Here is a 24,507-nt window from a genome sequence, read left to right on the forward strand (position 1 = left end):
AGGTGTAGAGCTAATGGGAGAGAAACAGCATATTATGCTGAAGAGTTTCATATTACATGTCATATTTGAATAATGACATTTGTGCTTTGGAAAACCTGGCTAGTGTGCATGGCTGCTTTGCAAAAGCCAGCTCTGTTAATGTGTTATTGAAAGTCACTCCACTCCACCGATTTACTGTTCTTTCTTGTATTTTCCGTTACCATGAACTGGACCAATAGAATTCTTTCAGATCTCTGTGGGCATTGCTCATTGGTGTCTGCGGGAGAAAGAATGATATTGCTCTGTGTGATGCAAAGATTGTTGAATTTTTCAAGTGGCACCACACTTTCAAATACGCTGCAGTGAAAGTTGATTAGCTATTCGTGCTGTTGAAGTCTGGCGTCATGTACTCATGAGGAATTTTTGCAGGATATTTCGTGGAAATCAGAGTATTTCATAGGCTTGCCACAGTCACACAAGTGTTTTGTGAATTGTGCAAGACTGAGACTTTTTACTGTAACTTCAGGGTTATAAGGTTACTTGCTAGCATTGGCCTTGCCTAGTTATCATGTAAAACAGATCAGCATCTTTAAAAGCGTAACTGATTGTTAAAACGGCGTGTATATAAAAACGCCTATAATTTGTTTCACAGTTATCTGTTTTTCTCTTTTGACAAACAATATGTAAATAAAGCTGTGACACTCTTGGAGTACAAGATACTTTTTTTCTTGTAGCAAACAACAATGACCATGCTACTAACTTTATTTGGTGTAATTTATTGACCTTAAGAGATCCACAGTCTACTCCTTTGAAAAATAGTTCCAGTAGGCATATTCTGAAAGTATACAAATTCATGTTATATTATTTCTTTCTGTGATAAAAGCTAATTAAATTCTTAGTTTTCAGTAAATAAATGCCAATATATCTGTCACATCTGTCCAAATTTATCATGGATGTTGGTCTACCAATTTTCTGATCGACACAAGGTATCTGTCATTGCCTGTGGAATATGTATATATGACTGTATACCACAGTGCTGTTGCTTTCTCAGATGATTTCTTCTGATTGATCAGAAGGCATTGATTAATATCGGCAGCTCAGACAGTAATGCTGGCTGTAATTCAAATCACAGGTTTATTTGCTCATTCTAACACGTTAATGTTTCTCTAGAAACTACTTACACAGGGGACTTGCATGGCTGATGCTCCACATTAAAAGATACGTAAAAAAGAAAGTGTGTAGTTGTTGATATAGTGAAGTTTGTGTTTTTGGAAGGAGTCTCCAGTGTCAGCGCTCTTGTATGTTAGAGGTAAAGCTGTAAATGTAAATTTTCCGATATGGAAAAGTCTTCAGGACGATTTTTCAGTAACACGACAAGCATTTCTTCTATTAAATTACATCCAGGATTATGTGTTATGCAAACATCTGTTTGTAGCTGTTATAAGTGATAAAAGCATTGATGTGTTTTTGCAGATGTTCCACAACATTAAATGTAACTGTGTATGGATAAACAATATTACATGTCTCTTTTAATAAATAAAAAACTTGTAATCATTGGCAAATTGCTATTGTAGGAGGAATAAAACATATATTACATGTTAATTATATAATAATATAATTAAAAATATATTTATTACATGCTATTACACTATTACACTATAATGCAATAATCTGCAGTAACAAACCTTATCGCGAACACCATCAGTCTTGTTTTTATCGACACGGTGCACATCATCATTTCGGTCATAAAACCTGTCATCTGTGCTATTGTCTGTGAGAAGCAGCATAATCTAGCTTAGCAAAATAACAGAAGCATGAAAATAGGGCTTTTATTTGGCCATCTATCTGTGTGCTTGATGAAACAGAGTTCTTCCTGAGCAGTCAATAGTGGAAGGGTTGATTTGTATGGTTGGCTAATTGAACAGGAGGGTGGTTTTAGGTCAGTGTACATTGATTCATTATCATCTATTGGACTGGTGAGTGAATTGATTGGCCTTGTTGCAGACGCACTGGCTATAACACTGTGCTGCCTTTTGTTCCAGGGATCTTGCCACATTGTGTATATGAATTGTGCTTCATATGTCACTTAATGCTTAGATATGGCAGGATAAAAATACTATGACTTGAAATACTACTTAGAGATGATACTTCAAAAATTTTGTGATATGATTCTTGTTATAGTTTACGTGTAATAGTGTGTAAGTAGGAAGAGTAATACATTCATAAAATGTAGAATTTGGAAAACCACTCATGCAGACTGAAATGTTACAAAATGAATTATTCTTTAGTTAAATAGTGTGCGTGCATTTTCTCCAAGGTTGCTTAAAACAAGTGACCACAGTATATTTCCTAAACAGCAGTCTCTGTTGAGTGTCAACCAACCTGGAATGACTTATTAGTGTAATAAATGTCCGTCAAATGACAACTGATTCGACTGTGTACAAAGAAACACGGCTCGATGGATAAATCAAGCTGACTTTGTAACAGAGAGAAATTGTGCATAGCCGTGTGTAAAGTGTATGCATCTCCGATTAAACTCCTCTCAGAATCTGAGGTAAATGGGCAAGCTCTGGCTTATGAGGCTGATCCAGGGCCATTCACCCAGGATTGCACACATCTGGCCACTGACTATTTATAAGCTGTTTTGCTGTTATGTGGTGGTTTATATTTTGTAATGCTTTTCTGAAAACCGGCTTCATAAGGACTTCATAAAATGTAAGCACAGGAGCCCACATGGGTCCTTAAAGAGTCTTAATTTGTCCGAAATTACATTTCAGACATGTAATAAATTTAATAATGTCAATATACACAGTCTCCAGCATTATTTAAACCTAAACCTAATCTGCTGCATTTGTAGTGTATGGTCGGTTACCATGAGCAACAATTTCAATGTTTTTCCCAGTATTTATAAGAGAAATACCCTAAAAGCCATACAAAGCCACACTGCTCAAATACCACAGCTAATGCAAGCCTTTGTTCTCTTCCTGGTTTGATTAGTATTTGACCACGGCCAGCTTCACATTTACCAAATCAGTCATGTCTAGTTTATGCCTATTTGCCAACCCCTGGCCATTTGTCTACCTCATGTTTATGAGTATTGCATAGTCCCTTTGTTTCTCTGCTACATTGATTTTAATTTTTTTTTAAAATTAATAAAAATAAATTTTTATTAAATATTTTTTAAATAAAAATTGCGTCTGTCCGTACACTTCATGACAAAGAGCTTATATCAGTATTCCCAAAGAGGAGCAAGACCCTTGATGTAACAATATTTGTGATTTGGTTGATTACATTACTTCAGAAGGCATATATAACTCATCCAAAAGTGTTTGACTTCCTATATTACTTGTATATTACTCCCTTCTTAGCAGTGTTTGTCATGTCATGATGGCATTTGATGCCACTATACTAAAGTTTTGGATATGTACTTTATTTATATGAAAAAATGCAAAGCATGTAAAGACAGGCACTTATTTAAGAATAGACTGGCCCAGTGCCAGTTCTATGAATGAATAAATGTAAACTAATGTGCCTATACGTTTTAATTATTTGGCTGTCATTAAACATGCTTACACACATGTGCATAATTTTCTTTTAAAACTTCTCATGTCAAATTGCAAATATTGCCTTTACAGCATTTCATTTATGCTAGGGGTGGCTGATATGGCAAAACTCTCTTGTCATAATACTTTTTAAAATGATTTTAACAATAATGCTCAATGGTTACATGCCCCAAGGACTTACTGTAAGTTAAACTATGAAAAACTATGAGTTTAATGAAAATGTGTACAAATGAGTGTACAAATGAGTGTAAAAATGAAACATTTGGTACAACAATATATTGTAACATCAAGTCAGCTACACATTACAGTGTAACAATGCAATCAGTAAGTGTTACGAAAGAGTGGATAATTCCCTTGATACACCCAGAAAAGTATTTTCTGATTTCTGCCAAGCAGTTTTTATTTACTTTTGCCAAGCCATGATATATGGCCAAGCAGTATTCTATAAATGTTTTTCATTACTTGATGCACATGTTCTGAAGTTAATCTGAAGTTTTTTCAGAGTAAAAAACTATTTTTTTTTCTTTTTTCAGAGAAAAAAAACTTGGATATGGGATATGGCACCTCCCTGACTTGTCATTGCTACTAAATGAAGGCAAATACCTGCTGGTACCTGTGTGTTTGGTTTGCATATATGTGAAGATAGGGCTGAGAGTGAAAGAGAGGCATCACCACTACAAATGCTTTATAGACTGGCAGTGAACTAAATAAATTCAATAACACTTAGGGAAAGATCAGCGATTCTGAGTTGGACTTTGGTGATCTTATATGTGGTTTCCTGTTTTCTCCACTTGTGCTCACTTCAAACCATCTCTTCACTTCCTGTAGAGGCAGAAGCATAGTCGTTAAATAGACCTATTTAACTGATAGAGAAGCAGTAGAAATGATTTGGTTTCATATTAAATAAATGTTCATTGTGCGTGACTTTTTGGTTATTGTGTAGATTTTAATCAAAATGCAAATGCTACCTCACAGCTGCTAAAATTTTTTGTATATGTACCCAATATGTGTGTCATTGGGTGTAATGCGGAGTGCACGTGTGTTCCATATGCTGAGAGGGTGGTTTGGTTTTAACATAAACCACACAAAGCCTCATTCTAGCACACTACTCTGCAGTGAGGATTAAGACTCCTCCATTCTCCTGCCTTGCGTGCACACGCGCGCACACACACACGTACACACGCATACCCTTACACATGCAGGAAGCCAGGCTGTGGCCTTGTTTGCCTCTAGTATAGCAAGCTGTTCTAGCATTTACCTGCTTGCTGGTTACTTTATGTACACTATTCTCAGTGGATTCATGACAGGGGGGGAAATTCAGGAGAAACTTCAATCATCAGTCGATTATCCAAATGTTTGTCTTTTCTCTCTTACAGCTTCGCTATATTGTTGGCATCAGTGTATGTTGTAGAAGATAGAATCAGTTCACAAGAAAACAAGTTATGTATGACATTCAGCACGTGGCTGCGCAAACATAGATTAGATGCTGATTAGATCAGATTTGTAAAAGTTCACAGTGTATATACTGTATTTACAAATTATTGTTCAGTTAATTAAAAAATTCTTAGTTGTAGGTAATTATTTAAATGAAATATTTTTAGTATAGCATGTCATTTGGTATATCGGTGATATCAGTGTAAGTATATTTGGGAGTAGGAGGAATCAAAAAATATATATAGTCCTAGGAAGTGGCAAGAGCCACATATCTACTTCTCTATCTCTCTGGTATGTTGTGCCTTTTTTTCTCTTTCTTTTTTATTTACTATATAAGGCCATAGCAGAGGGAGCTTGATGCAGTGATTAGGGGAAAAAAAATGTCATGGTGAAATAGACAAAGCGTAATCAAGTTTGTAATCAGATACCGGCTGTCAATTTGTCTGTGATGCACCTGCATCGTCACCTCAAACCAGAGAAGAGTGCTCAAATACTCAGATTACAGCAGACAAAGTTTTAAAATGTTTTTTAATTACCTTCTAAAAATGCATTAATAAAAAGAAGCAGTACAACGATTGTTTCCCCACAAGTGTAGGAAGAGGCGGCGATGAGGCTCATATTTAAATGCTGTGAGTGTGTTTTACCTCAGGTGATGAGACAGAGACTGATATGGATGATGCTGATTTTCCATCATAAACCTAATTCTTACTCTTTAGCAGAAATTTAACAGCAGAGTTAAAAATGTCAAACCAATAAGAGTTTAATGTTTTAAATCTTTACTTAGGGTTGAGATACATGCAAAAGAGAAACATATTTTTAAAATTACAGTGGGGTCCAAAAGTCTGAAATACATTGAAAATGTAAGATTTTTTTTCATTTAAAATAGGAAATAAACAGATGGTTTTAAAATTTTGAAATATTTAAAACGAAGAAAGTAACTGTTCAATATTGTGAATATTTAATATTCAAGGTTCTGCACTATTTCTAGGTCCCTATTTAAATGTAAGCAAAAGCAAAAGGTTAGATTCTCCTAATGTCTAAGCCCTTCTATTGAAGCATGTGTTCAGACGACACTCCTTGTGGAGTCCATGCCAGCTCAAGTGCACACTGTCATTAAAGGAAAAAGAGGACATACCAAATACTAAGAAACTCTGAAATGCATGTAAATATTTCAGAGATTCTACTTTTCACTCAAGTTATTGTCAGTAATATAATTTGTGATGAAAATTGTTGTATTATATTAGAAAATAATGCAAAATAGAAGCATTTTCAGTAGTGATCTCAGACTTTTTTACCCCACTGTATAAAGTAGAAAATGTTTGACCATGTCAAGGGTTTTGCCATGGCCAATGCACATACTGTCACCAAACTTGCTTCTTGTAAAATATATAAATCTGATTAACTTGTGATTAGCACTATTTCTCATGAGAGGTTTGCAACAAGATTTTACAAGGTGATTTTATAAATATAAATCTTCTTCTAAAATGACTCGTGCAGACCAAATCACATGCCGTACAGATGAAGTTGGTCAAAAAGTTGTAATGCCTCCCACTATGGAGGTAATAGAGATGAGTCTGGGCAGACTGATGGTAGTGCTGTAGCAGAGTCTTTTACATTTTGGCCCATTTCTTGTGAAACCGTAAGTTGTGCAGTGAAAATTGTTTTCTTGCCTGACTTCAAGAAAGCCAAAAAAAGAATTAAGTGCCATTTACCTCTGCCCACTTATTTGGACAGCTAATTTGGTTGATACACTAAACATTGCTGAGAAATAGTCCTTTTTTTTTTATTTTTATTTTTTTTTTTGAATATCATAAAACTGGTGTCACAATACTCAGAAGTGTCTAACTCAATAATTTTCAAGTTCATGTCCCATGCAGGGTGTATTTCCCCCATTGTATTCCTGGGATGGGTTCCAGTTTCATTTTGAAGATGAATTAATTAATTTTGAGAGTTATAAACAATATGGCTGCCACATACCAATAAATTCTAACTGGCCCGGGGTCTGGATTACTTCAAAAACATTTCAAATCCATGAAAACCATTTCATGGATTGTTAAAAAACATAAAAGACATGTTCAAGACAAGATTCTGAGGATGTCTGCTAAGGTTAGTGCGTGGTCATGTACAGGGCATGCTGTAACATTCTGTAATATTTCCGATAAGTTTCTCAGGAAACGCTTGCTCAATTGAGCTGAAAATTGTCGTACTGTGTCTTTGTGCTACTCTGGAAGAGGATTTCCAATGAGGATTTCCAACAACTTGAAATCCATTGTCAAGCCAAGATTTTGAAGAAGCTGGCTAAGAGCCTGGGGCCGTGATCATCAATATGAGATGCTGTAACATTCTAATAACTATTTCTCAGAAGCTGCTTATTCAGTACAGTTGATATTTGGTACACTGCTAATCTGTAAGTGGATTTGTAATGATAATTGAAAAAAATGGCCATCATCAGCAATCAGTTTTCAGCTGTCATTACACTATCTCCACAAAACTTGCTTATCTCTGGGCTTTATAGTGTTCTATGTTGTTGTTCTTCTTCTTCTTTGGCTGCTCACATTAGGGGTCACCAGGTCAACAGGGATCATTGGTTCGTATATTTGATTTGGCACAGTTTTTGTGCCCTTCATGATGCAACCCTTCCCAATTTTATCTGGGCTTGGGACCAGCACTGGGAGTGCACTGTCGTGTGCAACCCCAGTGGCTGGGATCGGCTCCTTGGCCAGGAATCGAACCCGGGCCGCAGCGGTGGGAGCACCATTACAACTTGCATTTACAAAAGGCGTTTGGTAGATGCCTTTTTCCAGAGCGACTTACAGAAATTCTTTGTAGTCTCTATCAAAAATATATTCTCATTCTAGTACAAATAGTTCAGAGTCTAAGAATACAATCAAGCTAAAACCCCTTTAGAGATGAGCTACTACAGCAACTAATCAGAACAATCGGACCTTGTTTGAAGCCAGTGATTTCCACCGTCTTGATTGTGGCTACATTTTTATGTACAGTACGCTCTTTTTGTTGTGGAGAGAATATTGAGAACGTTGACCTGAATTGACCTGAGCATGACAGGATAGAATTATCAATTTATAGTTTATATTGGGCATGGTGTGTGGGTGTGTGTGCATGTGTGTGCATGTGTGTGCATGTGTGTGCATGTGTGTGCGTGTGTGTGCGTGTGTGTGCGTGTGTGTGTGTGTGTGTGGGTGTGTGTGGCCCTCCTGGGATGTGCTAATCTCTTTTCCCACCATTTGTTTCAGAGCATGGCACAATGGACATCACACTGTCTCGTCCCGCTGTCCAACAGTGCTAGCTGCTACTGTGGCATCAGCCCTTCCACCTGGTGTCACTGAGAGTCATGTTGTCAGGCAGCTGGTACAGGAGCATGACCAGCCCCACCCACAGCCTTCCAGTGGGCAGGGGGTCATTGACACCTGGTCTTGTGGTTCTGGAAGCCCAGTATGACTACTCATACCGTGGGGCAGATGGACGGACTATCTCCATACATGACGGTGAGCGCTTTCTGTTGCTGAAAAAGACGAACTCTGACTGGTGGCAGGTGCGGAGGCTCGGAGTGGACAAGAAAACTAAGCCACTGTACGTGCCCGCCACTTATGTCATCGAGGTGCCAGTCAACACACTGCATTCACCACAGACCAGCACTCAAACAGCAGCCTCACCTCAACACTCCGTGCTGGTGGTTCGCAGATCGCACAACCCATGCTCTCAGATACAGTGCTCAGGTATAGTGCGTGTGTGTACTAGTGCGTGTGTGTTAGAGTGAATGTTCTAAAGTGTCTTGAAAGGGAGATGAAGGGCATTTGTTTCTTTGTGTGTGTCTCTCAAGGGTCTAATTTTTTGGTCTAATTTTTTTGTGTATTCAGTGTATAAAGAATTGTAGTATACAAATACATAAGTGGAATTTTATTTATCACTGTAGATCAAAGTTTGTGTTTGTTTATAATCAGACAAATGGTCTGTATCAATGTTTCATAAGTACGGAATAAAAGTTAATGGGATGTGCTTATATGAAAATAATCATGCGTCCCAACACGAAATAAAGGACTATTATCAACCCAAAGGTGATTATTTTCCAATTACAGAACTTCCCAAAGTGTTTTATTCCTCTTAAACCACAGCAATTTGTCAGTGATTCCTTTTTTATTAATTAAAGAATGATACACCATACTTTATTTTATAGTTACATTTAATGTTGTAGAACATATTCAGGACAGTTTTTACCTAGACAACTTCTCTATGTTTCTCTTTTTTCAAGTTAATAAGACATAAAAATGCTGCTTGTCATGTTACCAAGGAACCTCAAAGCCTGGCCTGAAGCCATTCCAGTGTCAGAAAACTTAAAGGAACAGCTTTATCTCTGACAATGGAGACTCCTCCCATAAATGTTAAACAAACATCTCCTTACAGAATATTAAATACATGTTTTTAATACGCCACAGTCCCTGTGTAAATTACTATAGAAATGATAATGTATTAGAATTCATGAATGTATACTTGTGATTTGCAGTGTAGCCAGAACTACTGTCTGAGCTGTGCTGTTATGGCAAATTTATCTTCCTTCTAACCAGTCAGAATCCAGAATTCATCAGCCCAAACATGTTCCAGCATGACAGTGGCCCTGTGCACAAAGTGAGGTCCATGTAGACATGGTTTGCCAAGGTTGGAGTGGAAGAGCTCTAGTGTCCTGAACAGAGCCCTGACCTCAACCCCACTGAACACCTTTGGGATGAAATGGAACGCCGACTGCAAGCCAGGCTTCCTCAGTGCCCTACTTCACTAATGCCCTTGTGGTTAAATGGGAAAATCTCGAAAGCCGCACTCTAAAATCGATCTATTGGAAAGCCTTTCGAGAAGATTGGAGATTATAATAACAACAAAGTGGAACTAAATCTGGAATTGATGTTCAACAAGCACATGTGGGTGTGATGGGCAGGTGTCCACAAACTTTTGGCCATATAGTGTAAGTGGTAAAATTACTGTGATGGTGTTAGAAGCAAAAGAAGGTAGAGTAGCTCAAAAGCTTACTCAAAATAAGTGTTACTTTAAAAATAAGGACCTAAGTAAAAGTCTAAATATCTAGTTGAGTGAAAGTAAAAAATATGTAAGTAAAACCTACTTAGTAAAAAAAAAGTGGTACACAGGATTTAAATGACAACAAACTATTTAATATATTAAATAGTTTGTTTTATATTAACAATTTTAATATATGTTTTAATGTATTATGTATTATGTCATACAAAAGGCAGCCGTCACCTCTCATCTGTGAAAAAATGTTAAGCATAAAATTATTTGCTTGCTAACCAGGTAATATTTGTAACGGTATCAGTATGTGTTGTCATAGTCAAATTCTTTAAAAGATTTAATTACTTAAAAGATTAAAATGTTATTCATTCATGGTCATGGGGGATCCAGAGCCTATCCTTGGAACACTGGGTGCAAGGCGAGAGAATTCACCCTGAATGAGATGCCAGTGCATCGTAGGGCACCATGCACACACAGATTCACACACTCATTCACTCCTAGGGGCACTTTAGCATTGCCAGTCTACATACCAGCTCGTTTTTGGACAGCGAAAGGAAACTGGAAAACCTAGAGGAGGAACCCACACGAACACGGGAGAACATATAAGACCGCACAGACAGTAACTCAAGCTCAGGATTGAACCAATGTCGCAGATGGCACAAATATTAACAGCAGCACACCCTAATTAGCTATTTTTAACATGCATTATTAGTAATACACCCATGGGCAAAAAAAAGGGGGGGGGGGGTTTGGGGGCAAGCCTAAAATGGCAAAATATAAAGCTTTTAATGGTCTTAACAACAAATCATTGGTCAGGAAATTGGTCAGAAAATAGATAAAGGAAGTTTATTTATTTAAATGTTTAAGCCTTGTGGCCCTTGATGGGCTGCATCAGGTATGGCAGATAATCAAATAATGACTAATCTTTTAAGAAAAAAAACATCCCAGAAGATATTTTTGGAAAATTTTGTACCCCCAGACATGTTAGTTTGAATTTTACATTAAACATTTTAATCATTATCATGATTTTACCTTTGCTTACAAGAATTTCCCTTTTTCTAGCTTTTCCCCAACAGTTCACTGCAGCAAAAATGAAATGTTTGGGGGAAAAGCTAGAAACGAGCAAATGTTGGCAGAGGAGGTCTCAGGAGTTCATTTGTTTAATTGCTGCTAATTTTCTGACCAATGATTTGTTGTTAAGACTATTAAAATATTTGCCATTTTGGGCTTAGCCCATTTTTTTGCCCAGGAGTGTGCATTAGAATAAATATTCTTGGCCAAGGCAAGTTCAAAACAAGTTCTGTATGTTTTTTCTTACTAAGATTTAACTTTTGTAGATGACTAACTTGTAATATTTTTCCCATGCTTTTTGAAAATTGAAAAGCATGAATTCAAATCATGAATTAAACATGATTTTAAACATTAAAAAAAAAAATACTAGACAATAAAAACATCCTTAAGGACATTACTCCATTAAAACTCTGCTGGAAATAAATAAAAAAAGAAACATAAAATGTAAAACTGTGACCTGTGATCACAAGAACAATGTATTCAAAATAAACAAATGTGAAGGTAGTGCAAAACTACACACCTCTGGTCACAGTCCCATCATTGCCTTTGGCCTCTACACTCTGTTCTGGTACAAAGAATATCAGTCTTGTTTTGTGGTTGGGTTTTGGTCTACGCTGACTGCATTAATCCTTCATTTTTGGGGAAGAGAATGTTTGGTTAACTCCAGAATGTACACGCAATGGAATGACTACCTTATTGAGAGTTTGTGCTTTCATTATTAGAGGGAAGTGATGTAGGTTAAACATAAGGCAGGGCTTTTAATGTGGTTAATTTTTGGGGGTCAGAACAAATCAGACTTCAGTCAGCTCAGTTCTAGCTGCTGAGTGAGAATCAATGGGCTAAGACACCACACTCGGAGCTTGCTGATTTGAATACCGCCCAGGGCACGCAGGGATGTTTACTTAGCACCATTCAGACGCTGGCTGTAGTGTCATGTTGTTGAGGCAAATACTCTTTACCACATGGAAATCTGGTTATACTGGTAGATTTTGAACATTTTAGGTTATATACTGAGAGTGGGTCTAATGGGTTATGGTCTTGACATTTCTGTTTTTTATGAGTATTGTATTTTAAGTTTACTCTAATTGTTTTTCTGTCTTCTCCCTGGTCAGCACCTGCTAAAGAATTCTGTCGTTCCATGGAGGACCTGAACAGTAACAGTGCTTTTAAGAGCACATGCATGGGAAAAGGAGCACCAGGAAGACATTTCACCACATCACCCATCTCGACAACCGCCTCACCTTCAGGTCAACTCAAGGTCCCGCGGTCTCTGTTACCACGCAGCAAAAGCTCCAGTCACCTGCCTCAGAACCCATACAGGGAATTGCACATCACCAGGCCAAGTCCATCCAGCTCACCTAAGTCCTTCAGCCAGTGGGATGTGGCAAGCACCACTCGCAAACACACAGACGGAAACATCCAGGTGACATATACACACGCACCCACACATACACATATTCATGTATTGAAAAATGAGTATTTTGTGCCATATTTTTCCCACACCAATTCATTAGTTAAGTTGCTATCAGACAGGCTGATTGCAGTTGTTTAAATGTGCATACATGTTTGTGAGTTGCAATGGATGTTATGCATGTACGTGATGGTATTTGGCAAGGCATTAATATTGACATTAAGTGGACTAAAATTTCAACATTTAAAACTGATGGCTGAAATATTAGGAGATTTGGCTGGGTGAATCCAATAGCAAGGTATTTGCAGAAAAATATTTAGTAAGGTGGGTTGTACTGTGCCTTTCATCACCATGTGGATTAATCCATGTGAGTAGTGTAGTGCAGTAGTATTTGGTTTGGCATGCGGCCAAAGTAGAGACTATAAGGATGTAATTATCTGCTGCTGTTATCATCTGCACCTTAGTATTGCGGAAATGTGTCGATGTGACTGTCAAGGTTACAGAGTAGTAAGTGAAAAAGGGAGACCACACACCTTTAACAAAAACTTGTCATTTAGTTATTGAGCTCACTTTGCTGTTTATGCTCCATTCTGATCTTTCAGTACTCTGTACATTGTTGACCTAATCGCCAAACTCAGCACAGAGCGAACAGAGCAGGCTAGGTAGCTAACATTTAGCTAGCTAGACGAAACCTCTTATAGAGGAAAGGGTTCTCTTTGTTTTGATCTTTGAGCTATCTGTTTATGGAAGGCTGCAGTGTAAGTGTACTCACTTCACAGAGCTTTGTGTAACTCTGTGGCCAATGGTAGCGAGCTAGCTCACTAACTTTAGCTTGGTAGCTAAAAGAGATTGTGGAGAACAAATATGAATACCTGGTAGCTTCCAGTAAGGGTATTTGTATTACCCAAACTGGTTAACTTATTACCATGGGCTCTGTGTGAAGCCGATCTTCTTTCTAAGGTATCCTGTGAATTACTGTTACAGGATTGCTGGGGTGAAGTGCAGAAATCCCCTGACTCAATAGTGACTCATAGGATTGACTTGACTCTCTCACTCACTCATTCACTCACTCTGACACTCACTCTGACACTCAGTCACTCACGTTTAGAAGGATGAAGACTTTCCACTAGGGGGGAGCTACTGGTAACACGGTAGTTAGTAAGGCCCGTTTTACACTAGACATGGTGAACACAATGTGCAGCAGTGCCATGTCCAGTACGCTTCCATGTTAATAAATGTGCCTGTACTGTAATAAGATTACTTTCTTTCTGTTAGTGATGATGCTGATCTGATACCATTATCAGTATGGGGCCAATACCAGCACAAAATTGTGGATCAGATATTGGAGAAGACTTATCGGATATCGGATCCTGTAACAAATGGCAAAGATTGGAATTGGATTTGGAAAATAAACTTATTTTTGGAACTGGAAATGTTTACATACTAAGAAGGTTGACTTTTTTTCTTTGTTAGGAATTTTATTATACTTTATTATATTACATTTACATTTACATATGTAAGTGATTTTTGTGTGAAAGGGTTTAACTGTGAAGTTCTTCAGTTTATAAAAAACATTTTAAAGCATAGTAGTTTTTAAAGAAAGCATTATCAGTTGGGTATTGGTATCGGCTGATACTTAAGGTTTCAGTATTAGTATTGGAAAATCTCTACTTTCTATGTTTTGTAATACTTTGTCACCAAAACTCCCACTGAAGAACAAGGACATAACTTAATGTTGAAAATTCTTGTTTTTTTCCATGAAATTTCTTTTTTTTCCCTAACACGGACTAGCACGCATAGCAACCATAGATGATAAGATGATTCTTTTTAGTAATGAACAAACAGACAAACGTCATCTACAATGTTGCACATATTACCCAAATTCTGACTTCTGTTCAAGCCTGTAAGAGGATTATTTAACTAGCTAAAGATGTCTCTATCTTGCTACCATTAGCAGATTGTATTCATTCGGTTAGTGTGTAGTGCTGTAATTATAAAGCAGTTAATGCGAAAGTATTCATTACACAGATATCGACTCATCTCAGATCAGTATCGATTTCATCAGGTCTCATAACATAGTTATAAAAGCATCAGTTAGGCTAGATTTTATTCTGAAGATTATTGTAACACTGGATTGCAGTAGAATTTCCTTGGAAAGTAAAAAGTCAGATTTTTTTTAAACATAAACCCTCTATGTGCTCTTTTTCAGCATTGAATAATTTGGTTATCTCTTCCTGAAAATATTATAGATATTTTGATATATATTTCTATATGGCTTGTTAAATGTATGAAGTTTACCGAGCAGCTCACATTAGCCCATTCTTTCCTTATATACTGTACATACATATGCATATATATCTACCTCATGTCTTCCTCACCATCACAGTTTATGAAACACACATATGCACACTCAACACACATACTCACCATCTATTTGCATTGGGCTCTTTATTCAGTCCCATAAAAAGGCTGAGGAGGCAGCCTGTTAAACACACAAGCACACGTGCACACACATGCACACACGCGCACACACACCCTTACTGCCTATGGTAAATTTATCATAGCTCTTTTAGAATGCCTATTGGGAAGTGAGAATCTCATTGTCGTATTTACTGTCTCAATATCGTCTCTATATCGTCATTCTGATGCCACACGCCACACATTCTTTAGCCATATTCATAAATGATGTGTTATATATATGTATATATGTATATAAAGGCAAAATCACAAAAACTCTGTCATTGTCCAAATACTTCCGGACCTAACTGTCTATATATATACTGTGTATATAAGGAATATAACACAATGTTATTCCCCTGAAGTATTGCTTTTTATCCATTTATAGTTGCATTTAATGTTGAGGAACATCTCTGAAACAAGTTAGTTCCTGTTATAACTTATATAAATAGCCATAAACAGTCATTCTCTTACCAGGGAGAGAATAAAAAAAAAAAAAAGAAGCTTGCCATGTTACCAAGAAACCGCAGTGCCCTCCGTGCTGAAGGCTGTCCCGTGTCAACAAACTTGAAGTTACAGCTTTACCTCTGACTGTTATAAAGCGCTGACACTGGAGACTTCTTTCATAAATATTAAATAAAAGTCTTCTCCATACCAACTCCATACCAACGACTACACACATTTTAAAAATCCATTTATGTGGAGTGTCCACCATACAAGTATGCATGTTAGTTGTTAAGCTAGCAAACATTAAATAGTAGAACGAATGCATTATTAATTAATATAAAATTTGCAGCTAGAACTATTGTCAGAGTTGTGCTGTTATAGAAAATGAATCATTAGATCGGATTCGAGCATTCAACAGCACTGTGGTATGATATTATATACAGAAGGCAAGCATATTTTCATCTCGAATGGAATCCATCATTAGTGGTCTGTGTAGCAGCAAGGCAGTGGTCACAGTTAAACACACACACACACCTGCGCACATTAATACAAACAATGAACAAAGCTATAGCTCCAGATGCTAAATATGTGTACTGAAACTTTAAATGTCTGCTTTAGGTTAAAATGGTGGTTGAGAGAGAGAATGTGTTCTACAACAGGACATGTACCAAGTGCACCATTAGTTAGGGTTGCTGGTAGCATTAGATACAATACATTTTTAAAGATAAGGCTGGGAAAAATACAAATCTATTTTATATAAAAACAGCCCTGTTGTCCATCTCGGAATGCACATATTTGTTTCCCTACCACATCCTGTAATACAAAATTCAGTGAAAATATTGTGCTACACTTTATGGCCAAAAGTTTATAGACACCTGACCATCACACCCATATGTGCTTTTTGAACATCCCATTCCAGATTTAGTCCCCCTTTGCTGTTATAATAACCTCCACTCTTCTAGGAAGGCTTTACACTAGATTTTGGAGCATGGCTGAGGAGATTTGTGCATTCAGGCACAAGAATATTTAGTAGAGTCAGGCACTGATGTCAGATGAGAAGGCCTGGGGAACATTCGATGTTCCGATTCATCCTGAAGGTGTTGAGTGGGGTTGAGGTCAGGGCTCTGTGCAGGACACTTGAGTTCTTCCACGCCAGTGTTTAAGCCTCTTAGTTCAGTGAAGGGAAATCGTAATGCTATAGTATACAAAGGTATTCTAGACAATTGTGTGCTTCAAACTTTGTTGCAACAGTTTAGTGATGACCCACATATGGGCGTTTTGGTCAGGGGTCCATACTATTGGCCATATAGTGTATGTGATTAAACAAGAACAATAGATGAAGTTGTGGGACATAAAATACAGTGACTGAGTATATCTTCTGCTGCTGCTGTTAATATTCAAGAGCAGCCATCTGGTGGTGAGTGACTGTTACATGTTTGTCGATCCTTACTAGAATTAATTCAATACAAGGTTGTCCCTGTTCACTTTTTGACCTCTTTAGGCAAATAGTTTAACCATGGACAGATGCTATGTAGGTTGAGATACAGGGATACATTACTTGTCAGTGAGCTTATATTGAGTCTAACTTGCTGAAGTGATTTCCATAAATTTTTTTTCAGCTTGATGTTGTGTTGTCTATGAGTCAGATATTTCTTTGATAATTTGAACAAATACTATAGGAATAGTATCCACACCTTCTGATTTGATAATTCCTCAAGGCTGTGGAAGAAATATGTTTATATTGTGGTACCTTTAAATTCTTGAGAGGATGTTTAGGAGTTTTGTACAGTACTATATGTGCATAAAGTATATTAAACCTACATATTATGACTGCATACAATTTACAATGCTGCCATCCGTTTTTTAAAATCCAATCTTCATCCATCTTTCTTTTCAGGCCTGTATCTCTCAAAATTCATTGACGGACACGCAGAAGAAACAGTGGGCAGAGATCCCTAGCCCACTCCCAGGCCAGAAGCCTTTGCAGATGCTGCATTTGTGGGAGCAGTACCAAGACCCTGCCTCCGGTCGCTTCTACTACATCAACAGCGTTACAAAGGAGCGCTCATGGAAACCGCCACGTAGAGCTCGCCAGAATAATCATATCCAAAATACGGTAACCAAGCGCTTACAGTTCATTTTGTGCATGAATTTGGTAACCAGCTGCACAAACATTAAAAATTATACACTGTGGTCTTAAGTCAATTAGTTTATTTTATTAGACACAATGACTTCTATGCACGTTGTGACATTTTGACATTTCCGGTTTCTCCCTGTTTCATATCACATGCTCTTGCCATCTCATTTACAGGGCAGTGTTACACAGATTGGGACTTCCCCATGTGACTCCAGCCGCCTGTCACTTCCCCTTTACAACTCAGGAAGCAAAATGTTTAGCAGGGTAAAACAACTGTGCGTGAGTGTGTGTGTGTGTGTGTGTGTGAGCAGTCCCCCAAAGTGTTCAGCCTTGACATTGTAACAGTATTATGGTGTCTGCTTGACAATATGACAATATCGTAATATCAATATGTCTGTCTCATGCAGTTTCTGTATAAGCAAGCAGATCATACCCAGGTGGCTTCTGTAACATGGCAGAAAGGATCTAGGTCAGGGAGTCAAACTCATTGTAGGTAACAGGTTACATAACACGTAGTCCAGTGTCTAGTGGTCTGGACCAAGAACATCAGTTTAGTAGACCAATAAGACATCAACATCTGTTTATTTTTCAACATTTATATATACAGTACCTTGCACAAATGTTCATCCCCTTGAACTTCTCCATATTATGCAGTGTTACAGTCTGTAACTGAAATTAGATGGCCTGAATCTATAAAAAAGGATCAACACACACTCACCATCCACTTTATTAGGAATGCCTGTACACCTGCACTTTCATGCAGTTATCTAATCAGCCAATCAGGGGGCAGCAGCGTAATGCATAAGATAATGCAGATACAGGTCAAGAGCTTCAGTTAAACTGGACAGTTGAACACAGGCAAAAGACCAAGTGATTTTTTTTTTCTAATCTTCAGCTGTCCAGTTTAGGTGAGTCTGTGCTCATGATAGACTTCGGTTCTTGTGCTTGGCTGACAGGAGTGGGACCTGTTTTGGTGTTCTGCAGTTGTAGCTCATGCACTTCAAGGTTTGATGTGTTGTGTGTTCTGAGAAGCTTTTCTGCTCCCCACAGTTGTAAAGTGTGCTTATTTGAGTTATTTCCTGTTATAGATAGTTCATTGGTTTCTAATACATATCCTGGGAAAATATAACTTTTTTCATTTTCCCCACTCTACTTTACTCTTATCCCACTCTACCACAAATTAAACTGTTCAGACATACATGAAGAAGGCCTTGAAACTCCTGTTAGTCAGAAGTCATAACGGTTTATTGTAATGCACAAACAGTAAGCAATGTGCTTGTTTCATGACAGCTTAAATATAAGCTGTGTTTCAGCCATGATTCAGCCTTAAATATAAGCCGTGATGTGACCTAGCAGAGCTAAAATTAAAAAAAAAAACTTCCCTCTAGAGATCACCAACAAAGATGGTAGATGAACTAGTGTATGTCCTGCTGGCGGGATGTGGTCTGATGGCTTAAACAGGAAAAACTCAGAACGCAAAACAAGAATGGTTAAGAGAGATATATGTCTGTTCAGCCACATTAGACACTAGCACACCTGCACATTCATGTAGTTATCTACTCAGCCAATCATGTGGCAGCAGTAAAATGCATAAATTCATGCAGAAACTGTTTTTTTTCTATACATTCAGGATTGAACGAGAAAAAGTGTGCTACTGTGCTGTTGAAAACTGTTGTGTGGTGTTCTGTATTTGTTTGTGAAACTCCCTGTGTACAAATCGAACATATAAACTGGCCTGATCAACTGTAGATTTTAGACTAAAAGTTAGACTGAAAATCACATAAGCACAAAGCAGAAATTCTGCATTTTCTGATGGCCCCTACTTCTACTTAGACAGGACAGATATGATTTGATGTTTTGTGTGTTCTGAGAAGCTTTTCTGCTCCCCACAGTTGTAAAGTGTGCTTATTTGAGTTACTTCCTGTTATAGATTTCCTGTCAACTCAGACCAATCTGGTCTTTCTCCTCTGATCTCTCTCATCAACAAGGTGTTTCAGCCTGCAGACCCTCTGCTCAAAGGATTTTATTTATTTATTTATTTTAATCGCACCATTCTGTGTAAACTGTAGAGAGTATTGTATGTGAAAATCCCAGGAGATCAGCAATTTCTGAAATACTCAAGCAAGCCCATCTGGCACCAACAACAATGCCACGGTTAAAGTCACAGAGATCACTTTTTTTTTTTCTCCATTCGTGTGTTTGTTGTAAACATTAACTGAAGCTCTTGACCTGTATCTGCATGAATTTATGCATTTTACTGCTGCCACATGATTGGCTGATTAGATAACTACATGAATGTGCAGGTGTACAGGTTTTCCTAGTAAAGTTAATGGTGAGTGTAATTTGCAGAATAATTTTATTTAAAATTAAATTTTAGATTTAAAAAATTGGAATTTAAAAGTTGTACACAAAAGTTGTAATTGCATAAGTATTTGTGTTGCTATGAAATCTCTAAAATAGTTATTTTGGAAAGAAACATGATTACAGAATCAAAATTTTACAGAATCAAAAATGTATTGCTCTATTTGCTCCTAGTGGAGCAGCAGAGACTAGCTCTTTTTTTGAACCTTTCAAGACAGTTACAGTCCACAAGACAATTTTTATTTAGAGCATGGATTAGAAATTCAGTGGAGTTGGAATCAGAATCTTTATCGGGCCGGTGTATTTGACACCTATTCTCTAGATAGTTCATTGGTTTCTAATACATATCCTGGGAAAACATAACTTTTTTCATTTTCCCCACTCTACTTTACTCTTGTCCCACTCTACCACAAATTAAACTGTTCAGACATACATGAAGAAGGCCTTGAAACTCCTGTTAGTCAGAAGTCATAACGGTTTATTGTAATGCACAAACAGTAGGCAATGTGCTTGTTTCATGACAGCTTAAATATAAGCTGTGGCCCCTACTTTTACTTAGACAGTACAGACAGGCAAACACACACACACACACATTGATGGCAGATTGCCTGTTGAGTGTGCAGATTAGAGCAGAAGGCAGAGTCAAATTAAAAAGGGGATTACACTTTCCATCTTCAGTTATTTATTTGCTTCAAATTGCTTTTTGTTTAGCTAATGCTTCTGGTGTAAAGAGGGTAATGCCTGTTGATCTGATGCTGAGGGCCAGACCAGGTTTCTACATTGGTAACCAGATGTGTGCGCGCACACACACACACACACACACACACACACACACACATTTACTAAGTAACATTATTCAGATTGCTGCAAAATTCCACGTAACGTTTATGTGGTAAGAGTTGTTTTGTGGGCAAGAGAGAGTTTAAATGACGGAGAAACACTTAATACAGTTCCTTGTTCTATTGTGTGTGTGTGTGTGTGCGAGAGAGAGAGACAGAAACAGAGAAAGAGAGAGCGAGAGAGAGAGAGAGAGAGAGAGAGAAATATGTAACATGCCACCTTCCTTTGAAAATTGAGGAAGTTCATAAATGGAGACTAAAGTGGGCTGGACCCTAACCAGAGAGTGTGGCATGAAGGATAGTTTTCATGAAGCTGTAAAAAGTAGCAGACTGTCCCCTGGATTAAGCAGACCTGGAATTTGCTGGATTATAATTTGAAGGCAGGTTGATGAGCTCTGCCGCTGTAAGTTGGGTGTGATTTTCTTTTTTGCTGAACAGGAAGGACCTCAGCTGTGACAGTTATTTCAGCTGACATACAGGAACTACCACATAACAGCCTCTCTAGAGAATTGTCATACTTAGTAAAACTAATGGTTGGAATGAAATAGTACGTGCTTAGCGGTTTAGCACATATTTAGATATAACTAGCATACTGAAACCTTACACAGAGATCATACAGGTTTGTGATTTTAGTATTTTTTAACTTGTGTGTTTGTGTGGTGTGTTTAGACTATCAGATTTGATAAAGCAGAATGACACTTATTACTGCCTCCATTTTTGTCACTGTTCAGAAACGTAGAGGCATTTCAGCTTGGCTGTGTCACTGTGGTGACGGTGATTGAGAGTGTGCGTATGTCATGTATATGCAAGTTAGTCATAATGTTCAGGGGATTTCCATACTCAAACTTTGTCACTTGTGCTCATTTTCCTCTTTCTCTCTCTGCGTCTCTCTGTGTACTCTCTCAGCTCTCCTCTGACCTGACCCACAGTACCCAGGATGCAAATGTACGACAGCTGAGTCAGGTGAGGCAACCTTTAATACTATTTGTCCTAAATTGGTTTTTCAGAAACTGCTTATTCAGAAAACGTGGGTTCAGTAGAGACCCAACGACAGATGTAGCAGTAATTCTGAAGGGATTTCAAGTGTGTAATTATGAAAGTCATTACTGAAAGCTCTCTTCTTGCGAAATCCTCTGATGCTGTTGACAAGTAGTGCACTTTGGTGTGTGCATATCTGATGCTAAGTAAGGGCTTCCTGCCTGAGGGTGGGTTGTAATCCAGAGCATATGGACAGATCTTTAGTCTGCATTGCACTTTAATACTGAACCTTTCTGATAAGCTGATTTTGCCCAGAGTAAAATTAGTTTACTAATTGAATTGAATAAAATCAGGAAAAGTGTAACTCATGTAACTAAGTAGAACTGATTTGCATTTTGAAGACCATGCAGCGTGCAGAATCATCAGACACGCTCAGTTCTTCCTCCTTTACTACTGATGCCCAGAGCACAGAGGGCAGAGAGGACATCGCCCAATCCTACTCCTTGATTCTGCCTTCCCAAACAGACAGGATCTCTTCAAATGGCAAGGTACCATTCAGATAGTGGTGTGAACCTTTAGGCATCTCACAATTTAATTTCCTTTACAGTGTAAAGATGTAATTAATGCAACTAAAATTATTTCTGTGTGTATTAATTTTTTATTTATTTATTTTTTTTTACAAATACACAAAAAGACAAAAAAAGCATAGTCATCCTGTATACTACTATAGGAATATATACATTCTCACAGCTCACACTAATGTCTTTTAATGTCCTTCAAAAGTACCAAAAGGTGGTGGAGTCGCCCGACAACTCTCCGGACAGCAATGGAATGACACCGGTGAGATACACACAAACACACACACACACACACACACACACTCTCATACACACTCAAAATCTGCCTACAGATTATACGGGGCATTACAAATAAGTATATTAAAGAACTTTAAGGAAATGTCCATAGAAAGCATATTCATGAACAAAACCGTAATGGTTTTACACGCAAAGTGAATATGAGTATAAAAATACATTTTCATGGATCACTCTTTCTCCAAAATATTATTAATAAAATATTAAAAATATCAAATATTAAAAACATGAAAAAAGACATAGGACAATTTATAACTGAATTTAATATGAGCAGGGTATCGTTTGTGTACAAAATACTGCAATATTAAATGTTACTACAACCTTAGGCTAAATGATTTCTTGCAAACATTTATGCACAAGACTGCATTTTTGAGGTGTTAAAGTGTTTGCAGTTAACATTTCTTATGCAGGTTGCATTTCATTTTTCAGCTGCTATGCAGTGGTATACATCTGGACCTTAATAACAAAGAAAGCCGTTGTTATGCTTCCGCCACTAAGTGGCTGGAGGCATTATGTTTTCGGGTTGTCTGTCCATCCATCCGTTTGTCCGTCTGAGATTCTCATTAATGCAATATCTCAGGAACAACTGGTTGAATGTTTGTAAGATTTATGTGGAATTATCATTGTAAACAGCAGCTGAACTGATTAGAGTTTGGAATTCATTCAAACAGGGTCAAGATCACAGCAAGGTCAAATTTCTGAAATAGTTTTTCTTCAATAGCTTCCTTTCTGTTTGTAGTATATTTTAAGGATCTTTCTAGCACGCAAATTAGTAACAAAAAAGACTGGGCTTGTAGCGGAGACATCTCTGTCAACACAGTTGGCGTCAAGCTGTACTTATTTTCTCATACATTTAGTCACATATCATCTAAATAAAAAAAAGTGTCAAAATTGAGATGCTCCAACTCACCAGAACAGCCCACTAAGAGCTGTGGGTGTGACAGCTTTGGCTGTGACATGCAAGATGTCACATAGTCAGTCTGGATCTCAAGCAGTCAGTCTTAATCTTAAATGGTTCTTGTTTAAGTTCATAACAGAGAAGCCTGTTCACAGATTTATGTGGACAACATTAAAGCCTAGCATTCTCTTGGCCTGAGCTCACATCTCAGGGAATCTCTCTTTATCCAGGTGTTAAAAGTTCTAAAGAGAAACCTGCTGATGCTAACTGCGACCATCTGTTGTACACAAGTGAGGCTAATCCTCTCTGCTCACACATCATCACTGGTGTGTCGTCAGTACCCATTCCACACAGTTTTTCCCAGGACAGTTTCTTGTCTGCGACTTCCACTTCATAAGTAGCTTGTGTTCTCCTGTTGTGCCCCCTTGCTCTGATAAAAAGTTGCTTATGTGAGACTAGCTTAGCTTCCAGTTTCTTCAGCCCTCTAAAAAAATTGCCAGTTAACCCGTTAACATCTGTCTGCAGACCACATTTGGCCTGGGCACCGGACTTTGAACACCCCTTTGAACGCCCAATATAAAACCAGTGTTGCATAGGATTGGTGCACCATAATTAGCTCACTTTCATGGTGCAAATGCTTGCACTGAAAGCATCATGAAAAGTGTACATTTTGTGCCGGCCTGCATGACTAAACATCTTCTTACAGAAGAACAGCTCCTCGTTTTCAGCTATTCCTGCATGATGCCATGCTGTGCATGCAAGAAGTGCTATTCTTTGCCAAATGAGTGTGGTACCAAGTAAAATTATAAAAACAGCATGAACTTAATGCCTACCATTTTGCAAAACTGTGTGCGTGAAATTGATGTATGGAATTCCGCAATCGATCCATGGTTTGGAAAGAATTCATCGATGTGAAAGCAAACCAATGATTACCTACCCAAAATGAGCCCAGAATCAGTCCTGAGTGCGGGCCAAGTGTGAAAACAACCATATTCAAAGAACCTCTTATCAATAGTTTCACAG

The 24,507-nt window shown here is 37.8% G+C and overlaps 1 protein-coding gene across 3 annotated transcripts in view; it reads left to right on the plus strand.

Moving 5' to 3' along the window:
- Positions 1–24,507, plus strand: part of arhgap9 (Rho GTPase activating protein 9) — a 42,975-nt gene that overhangs the window by 4,021 nt on the left and 14,447 nt on the right. For all 3 annotated transcript variants that reach the window (XM_026922402.3, XM_053227903.1, XM_026922392.3), the window contains exons 2-8: positions 8,231–8,713; positions 12,197–12,507; positions 17,297–17,515; positions 17,711–17,800; positions 21,643–21,699; positions 22,116–22,262; positions 22,498–22,554. In XM_026922402.3, the coding sequence (XP_026778203.3) occupies positions 8,329–8,713; positions 12,197–12,507; positions 17,297–17,515; positions 17,711–17,800; positions 21,643–21,699; positions 22,116–22,262; positions 22,498–22,554 (1,266 nt within the window). In that variant the 5' untranslated portion in view covers positions 8,231–8,328. The remainder of the gene's footprint in view (positions 1–8,230; positions 8,714–12,196; positions 12,508–17,296; positions 17,516–17,710; positions 17,801–21,642; positions 21,700–22,115; positions 22,263–22,497; positions 22,555–24,507) is intronic.

Source organism: Pangasianodon hypophthalmus, chromosome 2 (assembly GCF_027358585.1).
Source record: "Pangasianodon hypophthalmus isolate fPanHyp1 chromosome 2, fPanHyp1.pri, whole genome shotgun sequence".
NCBI lineage: Eukaryota > Metazoa > Chordata > Actinopteri > Siluriformes > Pangasiidae > Pangasianodon > Pangasianodon hypophthalmus.